General features: G+C 35.6%; 1 protein-coding gene across 2 annotated transcripts; it reads left to right on the top strand.

The window, feature by feature from the left end:
- The first annotated feature begins 1,978 nt into the window (after nt 1–1,978).
- On the top strand, nt 1,979–11,500 carry LOC131933565 (zinc finger protein 62 homolog). 2 transcript variants are annotated; one of them, XM_059290291.1, is made up of 15 exons: nt 1,979–2,038; nt 2,690–3,094; nt 3,336–3,829; nt 4,305–4,500; nt 4,886–5,065; nt 5,524–6,017; nt 6,187–6,274; nt 6,672–6,848; nt 7,426–7,626; nt 7,891–8,082; nt 8,474–8,677; nt 8,971–9,132; nt 9,691–9,858; nt 10,132–10,320; nt 10,798–11,500. In XM_059290291.1, exons 2-15 carry the CDS (start codon nt 2,725–2,727, stop codon nt 11,184–11,186), a joined length of 3,504 nt encoding a protein of 1,167 aa, XP_059146274.1. In that variant the 5' UTR covers nt 1,979–2,038; nt 2,690–2,724; the 3' UTR covers nt 11,187–11,500. The 2 variants fall into 2 exon arrangements, with proteins under 2 accessions (XP_059146274.1, XP_059146273.1); XM_059290290.1 differs by lacking the exon at nt 1,979–2,038 and adding an exon at nt 2,342–2,431.
- The last annotated feature ends 768 nt before the right edge of the window (nt 11,501–12,268 follow it).

The following is a 12,268-nucleotide window of genomic DNA, read 5'->3' as shown; positions in this document are numbered from 1 at the left end:
CATTTTAAAAATAAGTAACGAGAAAGATTTCAAAATTAAATACTAGGTACTTCACAATGTCGATTGCTGCTTTAGTGATACGAAACATAATTTTAAAGAGTAAAAACAAATGAGACTAATATATGTATATGTTGTCTGGTGACTACAGTTAGATAGGTTGTGTGTGATGACGGAGTTTTGTGTGTACGTGAAAGTGCTACGTGTAAACAATGTGTAGTGAGATTATCTGACATTCGTGTTTGTTCGATGGGTGTAGGACAGTATCTAGTGCAAGGTTAGCAAATGCTGGTGTGTTTTGACATGTGGGTGGCTGAGCTAGTGTTCAGGGTACGACCAATGGGAGATGGGCAAAGGAAAACCACTAGTGGCACGGGCTACGGAGAGGGGAGGGGGGATAAATGAAACATAACACGCAGGTCAAAACCCATGACATGGTGTGTTCAACAGCTATTTCAATTTCTAATGAAAGCGGACTAGTTAATTAATAATTAGTGATATAGGAAATTTCTTGCCGTGTATTGTAAAAACCTCAAAAGATAAACTAGCTAACTGTATAGCTTAGCAATCTTTGGTACACAAACTGAATTGGGCATATTTGTGTGGATTCTTAGTGTGGATTATGATATGTTCGTTGGATAAGCAAAGACTGTTTATTTCTGAACATCGTCACTACGTAATCAATAGGATCATCAACAAGAAAACCAAACAGCATGAGGAAACATCAACAAGAGGCTTCATCAACCAAAGGACCGTTCAACGTGAGAACCCATTAACTACTGGACCCATCAGCTAGAGGACCCATCAGCCAGAGGACCCATCAGCCAGAGGACCCATCAGCCAGAGGACCCATCAGCTAGAGAGCAGCCAACCAACGACCCACTAACACCACTAACCGACCGACCAACCAACGACCCACTAACACCACTAACCGACCGACCAACCAACGACCCACTAACACCACTAACCGACCGACCAACCAACGACCCACTAACACCACTAACCGACCTACCAACCAGCGACCCACTAACACCACTAACCCACCAACCAACCAACGACCCACTAACACCACTAACCAGACCGACCAACCAACGACCCACTAACACCACTAACCAGACCGACCAACCAACGACCCACTAACACCACTAACCAGACCGACCAACCCACGACCCACTAACACCACTTACCAGACCGACCAAACCACGACCCACTAACCAGACCGACCAACCCACGTATGTTTTAAGAAAAATTCAACTGCAACTTTGAGGGGGGTTGTAGGCTGAGGTGTGACGTCATTTTAGGGGGGGGGGGCGGGGGTGTCTGGCATTTTGTGACACTGACGATGTGTGACGGAGGGGAGGGGGTGGGGAGGTAAAAATCGTCAAAAAAACTTGAAGTCATTTATGGATGACCCCTAATAATAAATATCGACATCGTACATATTAAATTATATCATCGATGCAATGGAAATAATAATTATTAATTAATAAAAAGTTCGGTGGAGATTTAATCTGCTGCTGCTATGTTCACAGTAACAATTATTAGATACAACTCAGGCAGAGTTTCTTCCGCCCCCCCCCCCGAACGAAATGAAATTTATATAGAAAATATATACTTTTAACAGTGTCCGGCCCCCCCCCCCCGAAGAAAGTTTACCGCCCCCCCGAAAATTTCAAGTGCCCCCCCCCCCCCCCGGAGAAAAAAGTCTGGAAGAAACACTGTACTCAGGATTGTAGTGAGAAGGATCAATACTCAATAGTACTCAATACTTATTAGATATAGAATCTATCTCTCAAGTGTGCAGTCTATTTATTAATGGACACACAAAAAAAACAACAGGTTTAAAAGTTGGATAATCGCATAGGATGAGCAAGACAACCATTTAAAACCACAAAACTGAAAATTCTCAAGGGAAACTACTCTATTAAATAAATTAAATTTAATCTAGATCTAGATCTAGTTCTATAGAGCCTATAGATTTCTAGTAGTATAGAAGTATAGGCCTACTGTGGATTTTTTCCCAAACCAAAAACAAATGATAGTAAAATGCTAGCCTAATAATAATAATGATAATAATCTAATATTATAAGTATAACTTGCTAGGATCTATAACCTATAACTATTATAATAATATAATTGTTTAAAAATAGGCACATGAAGAAGGGTGAATTATTTCCGTAACTTTTACTAGATCTAGATCTACATAAATCTTTTTAAAAATGTGAAATAATTATTAAAATTTGATGAGTCACCCTTTTTTCACATTACTACTACTAGCCTCGGACGATTTTACGTAGGCCTACCAGTAAAAATGATAGAATAGCAAACATTTGTATATCTAGATTTAGAATCTAACTAATATAGGATAGTAATCTAGATCTAGTCTAGACTCTAGAAAGATAGAGTTATTCCGCCAAGGGGCCAAATTAGATTGGTTTGTGTTATCTGTTATACTCTTACTCATGTGGGTTTTATATTAAATAATAATAGTAATAATAGGCCTACCAATAAATTAATAAATATTTAATATTTAGGTTAGGCAAACAATTTTAATGATTAAATGACTTTTAAAGTCAACTTAATAGTAATTAAATGAAAAATAATAATTTTAGCCTTGCCATTAAAGAAACAACTATTGATCACTTATTAGGGCCTATTACATTCTAGATTCTAGATATAATTTTTTTTTCAGTTTAAACCAGTCAATCAGCATTGCAGAATAAAGATATGAATACAGCAAACAGCTGTGTCATCTGTCAGCAACCTCTGGGCAGCAAGAAGCTGCTCCTGCATGGTATCAAGTGCCTGAAATTTGACATCCGTGGCAAGCTCCAGTCACTGTTGCCACAATCAGACTTTGAGATGCTTTACAACAGAGATATCTTCCCTGAGCCCAGGATATGTAACCTGTGTTTTGTCACCATCAAGCAGGTTCCTAAAGGGTTAACCATTATAAGAGAGTTGCTGGGTGAGCCGATTAACATCAACATTTACAAGCCTCATAGAAAAAGTTGGTGTTTTAAGCCAGATATTAGTGGACAACTTGATGAAGGGGAGATGTCATCATTACACAACAGACAAGATAGCCTCGATAAAGGTGAGAATGCTGAAAATGCGTTTAATCATTAAAAATATTCTATTGAAAGTTTTAAAATAGAGTAATTAAAGTATAAAGTATACATCATATGCTATAATTATAGTATGAAGAGATTCCTGAAACAGTGAGTCACTGATACAAAAATTAAACTTGTTTGATTTTCAGTTTTAATTTAATTAACATTCTATCTAATTTAGATTTCTCTGTAGAAAATAATTATTGCTCTGATTTATTTTTCTAGATGGGAACATTTCTGAAACAGTGTCTAATCAGCATACACTGTTGAATGGAGGTAAACCAGAGCGTTCTCCTATAAATCATTCACCTTCTTGTGGGGTATTGCTTGAACAAACTAGGACACAAAGTGCTCAAGAATGTAATACATCACAATACAAGCATGGTTTAATAACTTTAAGAAAAGGAAGTCTAAATGTGGAAGAGGCTGGAATTGTACAAAATTATGCTACTACAAAATTGAATAAAAAAGATTCATCAAAACATCAAGATCGAAACAATTCTAAATTAAAATGTTTTAATGGAAACCTTCGATCAAATGATGAGACAAAGATTTCCAACTTCAATGATATATCAAATAGCATAGGAGGAGTTTATTTCACTAGTTTAATACCTGAGAATTCTAATATATCTTGTGAAAAAAAAAGTGAAAAAATAGGATCAAAGTCCAGATTACTCAGACAAAAAACACAAGAACCATCTCAAGATTTGAAGGAAAAGGTAATGTCTGTTTTTTATTGCAATAGTCTAATGTAACATGACACAGGGTGGTTGAATAATTAAGAAGAGATGGAAAGTCTAAAAATTAATTAATTTTTAAACCATGAACCAACTTATCTTATCTATATATATAATTCTCTTCTGGGAGCCGCTAGAAAACAAGCTGCAAACGCGCCTAGAAAACAAGCTGTAAACGCGCTCCCTACCTCCCCACCCCTACATGGTTTTAGTGAGCTGTGTTCACTCTAAATGTTTACAAGCAGAGCCAACGATTTTAAACGTAGGGGGGGGGGGGGGGAAGGAAGGGGGGGGGGGGTTACGGTCCTTAAGGAGCTACTTATTTTATAATAAAAAGCAAATGTTATTTATTTGTTTAACTGTACATATAAATCAGGGCAAAAGTTTTGTATAAAACTCATTGGATTAAACCATTGTGATGACTTTTTTAACATATCACACAATTTTTTTTTAACAGTCTGACACCAAAGCAGTTAACGGCAGTCATCTTACACATGTGTGTGGTGTTCCAGGTTGTGGTCAAGACTTTCCCATGTTACAGCTGCTTGAAGAGCATAGCCTGACCCATTCAGAAAATATTTCTTTGACAAGCAACTCTACAACTGGTGGAGCAAGTTTTGAAAATTCAACCAGCCTACAGGAGAGCCATAGAGGTGATCAGGTTTAAGATATTTTTTCTGTTACAAACTTTCATTTTTTATCAGTTCTAGTATATAACAGAGTCGGCGTGGTCGAATGGTAGTGCTTACAACTGCTACACAAAAAGTTTCAAATTCGGATTCTTTAGAACGTCTCGGAGTCCACCCAGCTATGATGGGTATCTGACTCATGTTACATAAACAAAGTTGGTTGGGCAAAGTGCTGACAACATTTTCCTTTCCCACTATATGCCAAGAGGATTGAAATAGATAAACACTACTTTATCTGCCCCAGGTGTCCTTGGCATGAACTAGACTCTCATTTTAGTATACATTTTATTTTACTCAAAGCAATTATTCAATTTAGCACCTGATTACAATATGGCATTTCTGTCCACAGTTGGAAGAGCTGGCAGATACAGCTGTAGTTACCCAGGATGCAACAGTGTATTCACCAGGCGGGACAAATACGAGCTCCACCTATGCTCTCACTCCAGGGAATCCTTTTTGTTCTGTGAGAAGTGTGGGAAGCAGTTTGGGTGCCAGCGCTATCTAGATGTTCACTACAAGGTCCATGAAAGTAAGGGTTATGGGAATTTGGTTGATAGAAGTCAGGAAAGTTTACAAAAATTTGCCAATGAAAATAAAGCTAATGAAAGTAGAATTTATTAATACAAAGGTACATTTAATTTTTTGTTTAAATGCAAAGAGCATGCACATATTCCATTTTGTTTAAGTTTTTCTGTACTTTTAGATTCCCTACCCACATATTCCTATTACTAGGTACTTGCTTCAAATATGATTGTTTGTGATACCAACTTTATGTATATTTAGTTATGGCTAAATGATCAGGAATGGTTTTAATATTTTTCTAACAATATTTTATACACCAAACAGGGCTTTATTCTTTTACTTACTCTGATTAACTTTTAAAAGATGTCAAGAAAACCTTTTAACTTTGTTAGTCAAGTTGTCAAGAAGATAAATATCTGAACTAATTTTAACCTCCTGATTTCACTATTTTCACACTCCCTCCAGAGAATGAAAGAAAAGAACTCATACCACCACAGAGAACCGTGACCTGTGACATACCTGGCTGCAATAAAAGATTTACCAGTCGTGTTTATATGAAGCGACATATTCTTTATTTTCACCGTGATAAAAGACCCGGGTCCCAAGGTTTATATCATTCTTGTGATGTTGAGGGCTGTGATAAAAAGTTTTCTCTGAAATCAACTTTGTCTCGTCACAATCTTCTTGTACACAACCAAGGTGATTACAAGCTTCATCGGAAAGTTGTCAAGTACCCCTGCACTCAGGGAGGGTGCCTTAAAGTGTTTAATAGGAAAAAGCTTCTGGAGGATCACATGGTTGGAGAGCATGGGAAAATGTCAAGGCTTTTATTACCTCAGAAAACTAAAGAGCAGGATGTTTTTGAAAAATTGTGTTTGCACTGCGGGATTGTTCTCACTTCCTCCTCACAGCTTCCTCAGCATGAAAATATATGCCACAGTTTAGTGAATACTACAGAGGTAAGTAATATTTATTGATTTTATTGTATGGATGTACATCATTTTTAGTTTAGAAAATTGTATAACTTTATTTGATAATTAACTTTTATGGGTAAATTTTGTAAAAAAAAATGTTACTATTTTAACTTAATTGATTTACTTGATATTGTTTTACTGTATTTCTATCCAGTCAGCATCTTACCCATGTCAGATGAAAAATTGTGAAGCCAGCTTTAGGACATTTGTGGAGAGAGGTGAACACGTCAGATCTCATGCTGGTTGGTAGAACATTTCTTTAAATACACATGTACGCCTACTGTTTTTGCTGACTTTTTTTATTTTTGATGTTACTTGTTTAACTTTTTCATTTTTGGTTATATATTGAATAGATGTGATGGCACATTCATCTATAATTGTCTGTCTATATATTGTTTTATATTAATGCAAAACAAAAGTATAAAAAAAAAAAACCTTTTTTTTTATATCAACATTTAACGTTAGTGGAAATCGAAATTCTTAAAGTATTTTAAAGTTAAAAATAGATTTAAATAATAAGCTTTAGTATTTATTCTTGATGTATTAATTTAATTAAAAACCAGATTTGTTATTTTTTAATATGCTCCTTTTTATTTCACATAAACTGATAAATACAAAATTTGATTATATTTGTTTTAGAGAACCCACCATTCAAATGTGAAGTTGAGGATTGTAAGGCTAGGTTCTATCTAATGAAAAATCTTGACAACCATTTATGGCACCACTGTAAAAAAGTTTCCACTTGTGATGTCGATGGGTGCTCACAGATCTTTGATGATCAGCTACAGCTGGCTAAACACAGCCAAATCCATTTTGGTAACAGATTTTTTCCTTTTATTATTAACGAGCCGACCCACGGTGTATCATACGCCACTATTTAGTTGTTTTTTCTACTTTTCAGTAATTCATAATTTGTGATTTCGACTGTACCAATGCTGCCACTGAAAATATTTGCTTTAAAACACTAACCCCCCCCCCCCCCAGTGAAAGCAGCATCCTCTTAGTTACCTCCTCTAAGTTTAAAATAGTTTCAAACTGAATTATCTGCCCCTAATAGCTGTCACCAAACCCAGCTCTACGATTGTTTTGTAAACATTTAGCGTGAACTACAACTCACCTGACCATGTGAGGGGGGTGGGTGTGGGTGGTAGCGATAGAGAGGAAGAGAGGGACTGCAAGGCGCGCGCTTGCAGCTTGTTTTCTAACGTCTCCCAGAAGAGAATTATATATATAGATACCTATATTACTTTTTTAAACTGTAATAGTCTTTTGTCCATTTACTGGCATTGGCAATCTCTTGCAATTTTTTTTCTAAATGTTGACGTTTTCTATAGCTCTACCAGCCAGATATAGGGTCTACGCCTGAGAGTGAATGAACTTTCTATATTGACAGATGGCAAAATGAAATGTCCCTGGAGAAACTGTTCCAGCAGGTTTACAGCAATGGGAACACTGAAACAACACTTCCTTGCACACAGTCGATGTCTGAAGGCAAGCTTTGGTGCAGACTTCTGCTGCTTGGTGTGTGATAGAGTTTTTAGCAATAAATATGGTCTAAGGAACCATCAGCGCACACATATTGAGGAAGTTTCTGGTAGGTTTTTTTTATTTTATTTTACAAATGGGGATTTTTAGCAGTTTTGCAAATCAGTTAACGTTTAAATGACATGTTCACAATGTTAAATTATTTTTTTCAAATATCTTAAAATACTTTAGTAAATTAATAAATTGTTTCTTTCAACATTTCTTTTTTTGCTTAGGTTTTTTCATTTTTTAAGTTTACACTTTTATACTAGTAATAAACTACCTTAATATCCTTTAGCTGAAAAGGTTAATGTTTTGAAAACACATTTTTCAGGTAAAACAAAAAGGCCAGAGAGTGCAGTTTATGAATGTGAGGAACCCAACTGTCATGTTGTATTCCGTCAGCACAAACATTTCTTTGACCACTTCCTTGGCCATTATACCCAGGATCAGACTAGTTGTGACCACTGTCAACAGACTTTTACCAACATGATGATGAAATCTAAACATGGGAAGGTTCACAACAGTATGTTGACGTTTTTTGGTATATTTTTGATGTAACTTAGTCAATGATGCCTTATGCTGCAATTATTTTTAGTGTATTTATAGTGATCATACAATCTAGATAGTTTATATTATAAACTATCAAATATAATGTAGATTCGCATTTTTTAGTAATACATACACGTTACATAATCTTTACTGCTCAGATTTTTATACCTGACACTAAATTAGCAAGATGGTTTGACAATCTGACAATATTTTATTGAAATAAAATATTACTCACAAAAAAAATAAATAATATTTCAAGTGGTTTATAAGTAATCAAAATTTTTAATAGTAATAACTCTTTCATGGTTTAATTTTAATTTCTGAAATTTTTTTGTAATACTGCTACCTGTATTTTTTCTTAACAGGTGGTAAATACAGGTGCCCTTGGAGAAATTGTGATAAGACATTTGCTTCCTCATTCTTTCACGTGAAAAAACATTTATATCGTCATGTGATGTCAATGCCAGAGGTATCTGCCGACAGACCCCACACATGCTCACACTGTGATATGGCATTTAGGAACAGAAATAACCTTATCCATCATCAAGCACAACATTCAGAGAAACCTGGTAGGCTAAAAACATAGGGAGATATTTAGGTTATTAATCAAATAATGTAATTGTATTGAAACTTAATGAATTGAACTGTGGTTAAGTGTGGTTAAGTAATATGATCTTTCACTCTTAAGATATCTTGTTTACTCAGATCTCTCTCAATCATATCTTTAGTTCAATTGGATCATCTCTGCTAATCCTATGCAAAACTTTAGTTGAATTAGACCATCTCTTTCATGCAGATCTTCAAATAAACAATCTCTCCTGTATATATCTTTATTTAAATAAAATGATCTCTTCTCATATAGACTATGTGTGTACAGTGTGTGGTAAAAGGTTCCACCACAATCATCTCAAGCGCCACATGCTGACACACAGGCAGGAGAAGCCTCATGAGTGCCAACACTGTGGGGTCCGCTATGGCACTGTGAATGGTCTCAAGTTTCATGTTTTACAGGCTCACAACATTGGTAAAAATTGTAAATTCCATATAGCTTGGATAATATTAATAATTATAATTAAGTCGGTGTGGTCGAGTCGGTAAAGCTCATGGTTGCTAAACCGAGAAGTCTTGAGTTCGAACCCTCGGGCAGATGAGGCTCGTTAGCTGGGGACAGCCACTCTTCTAGGAGAGACAACTCCAAAATCAAACAACTGCTGCCTTGTAGTTTGTTCTTGGTTGGACAAAGGCTATGGAAGCAAATCCATAAAGAAAAGCAGGCTGAAATCGGAGTCAATGGCCTCAATGGCGCATAACCAGTTGACCTGTAATCCTTAATTGTGATGGAAGCATGGTCGAGTCGGCAAAGCTCATGATTGATGAATTCGAAAAAAGTCTCGAGTTCAAACCCTCTGGCAGATAAGGCTCGATCCCTCCCTACACTAAAAATTAAGAACGAAGAAGAAGAAGAAGAATTAAGTAAAAAACTTTTTTAGCCAACTAAGCATCTTTTTATACAAACTAAATTCAAAACATGAATGTGCAAGTTTTATTTTAAATGATGTTTAAAACTTTTTAAAATCTACAGGCAACTGGCCCTTTAAGTGCAGTTTTTGTGGAAAAGGATTTATAAGTTCTACTGAGCTGCGCAGACACATCCCATCCCACACTAAAGAAAAGCCATTTTCCTGTGAAACATGTGGTGTTAGCTTTGCTACTCAGACAGGGTACAAAGGTCATGTTAGAAAACATTCAGGTACTGGCAAATCTTTTGCTTGGAAGATAAAATAACTCTTTGATGGACATAATTTTAAGGTTTGACTCATTACACTGTGGCTTGTTGACACAAATGTTGGATAAATGTGGGTAGAATTGAGAACCTGGAATATAAGTTTAACTTGACATCAGTTTTATGTTTCAAAATAATAATTTTATTCAAGTGTTTTAAAAAAATAAATTATGTGACATAAGCAACAAAAGAATATTTCAAAGTATCCAGGTTTATAATGTTTCATTCAAAATGTTTTAGGCGAGAAATATATTTGTGATGTGAAGGGGTGCGGAAAGGTGTACAAGACACCTCTATCTCTTAGGGGACACAAAGCAGAGCACGCAGGATTCAGTAAAGCCTGCTCTTTCTGCAGGAAGGTCTATACAAATCCTTATGGACACAAGTGTAAAGCAAGCAGGGATGCTAAAGCAAACAGCAATAAAACAGGTCAGTATGATTTTTTAAATCTAAGATTTCTAATGTTTTTATACTAGTTTACCATAAATATAATTTTTGCTCAAATAGCCTTATTAAATCTAGCTTTGAAAGTTATAACTCTTTTGTTTCATATATAATTTAGCAGATATATATTTTTAAAATAAGAATCTTCTCTATAAAACCTTCTAAGTAAAAAAAAAGTAAAGAATCCTTTTTAGACCTATGATCCATTGGGCAGATGAAGTAGAGTTCATATTTTTCCCGACCTCAGCATATGAAAGGAAAGTGTGGTCAGCACTTTGCACAACCACCTTAACTTTCCCTAACATAAGTTAGATACTCATCAGAGCTTCGTGGACTCAGGGATGATGACTTTGACCTGGATTCTAACTCGAGATTTTCAGGTTCTAAGTATAATACAACTTAAAAATTGGTAGACATTTGTAGTTTAGTGTTAAAATGAATTTATTTAAATATGTTTCACAGGAAGTTGTATTCAAGTTCCTGTCACAGTTCCACCACCTGCTTCACCACCAGTGTCCCTTACAACATTGACTGCTGTACAGCATACCTCAGCTGTGCTGCCCAGCACAGACTCGCAGCAAATAACTCCTAACATGTTAGGGATGCAGGGGACTACACCACATTCCCAGATCTTTACCAACGCAGTATCATCAGGTTCATCTTTAGTTCAGAGCTTGGGTTCTACTCCAACGCATGAGACACATCCCACAATGCTCAGCCAGGAAGTGGTGCATGATGGTCAGCATTTAACACCAGGGGCTGTAGCATTGGATGCAACAAGGACTACCGTTAATAATGACTATTTAGCTTTAAATGCACTTGTATATTGGGATGGTCATCATATGACTTAAACAGTTAGATATGAATTTTCTGTTTGGCTCATATCTGAAGTGTGTTAAAATAATTAAAAAAAAAAAATCTTTTGTATATTCCATGTTACAGCGGTGTTATTTATTCAGCATCATTTAGCATTTGTATCATTTTTATTGTTGTGTTGTCTTATTTATATCCATTATTGTTTTATTATGAGCATATCAATCCGTCTAGTATTTGAGATTAATAACAAAAAAAATGCATACATAGTTAAAATGTTAATGAAATCAAGTTCTGTAAAAAAGAAGTTGTAAGATTTATCTGCAATTGAAATAAACTTGATAAAATGGTATTTTGAGTTTTCAAATATTTTAAATAATTTTTACTTGATATCCATTCATTGGCTTTAAAAAAGTTATTTTTTTTAGTCCAGTGGTTAGTAGTTAAATAATAATTGGTTTTTGTCTTAGATGAAACAAAGAATGTATTAAAGGGTTGTCCTTGTGTGGTGTAATACACCAAGGGGTGAGAGGAATTCAGTGATTAGTGAATTAAGGTGGGGAAGGGGTTGGAATTAAAAATTTTACACATTGAACTCTTTTGTGATAAAGAGGTCTATGCTGAGAAACACTAAAAACTTGAAATTTTCAGGGGGCGGTAGACTTTCTTCGGGTGGGGGGGGGGGGGGGGGGGGGGGACACTGTTAAAAGTATACATCTTCTCTATAAATTTCATTTCGTTCGGGGGGGGGGGGGATAGACTTCGAAAAGATGCCTGGAAGAAACTGGATATGGAAGACGTTTATTCCGTTTATTTAAAAAAAAAAACAGTAATCTTTAATTATAATAATTTATAAGTTTGTTGTGTACAGTTAAAGTACAGACTTCCTACAGAGGGTAGGCAAGTTCAGACACCTATCCCCCTACAACCCCTGTCTTCGCCACTGTTTGTGTAATGCATTTTTAATGTCCGTATGAACAGAAAGATGATAGATCTAGATCCAACCAATCTCTAGATAAATAAACTAAAGATCTAGAATTTAGATAAAACCGAATTAATTTTATTTCGTAAAACAAGAACGACAACTGTTGATCACAGACATTTTCTTCTTGGTACTTCT

The sequence above is a fragment of the Physella acuta genome, unplaced genomic scaffold (assembly GCF_028476545.2).
Source record: "Physella acuta isolate Inbredline_101_S28 unplaced genomic scaffold, ASM2847654v3 ptg002552l, whole genome shotgun sequence".
Lineage (NCBI taxonomy): Eukaryota > Metazoa > Mollusca > Gastropoda > Physidae > Physella > Physella acuta.
The sequence above is the reverse complement of the archived record's forward strand: the minus strand, read 5'-3'. Positions and strand labels throughout refer to the sequence as shown.

Coding starts and splice junctions, on each gene's coding strand:
- LOC131933565 (XM_059290291.1), top strand. CDS start 2,725: ATGAATACAGCAAACAGCTGTGTCATCTGTCAGCAACCTCTGGGCAGC. Junction 5,066..5,523: donor TCACTACAAGGTCCATGAAA/GTAAGGGTTATG, acceptor CACTCCCTCCAG/AGAATGAAAGAAAAGAACTC. Junction 6,018..6,186: donor GTTTAGTGAATACTACAGAG/GTAAGTAATATT, acceptor ATTTCTATCCAG/TCAGCATCTTACCCATGTCA.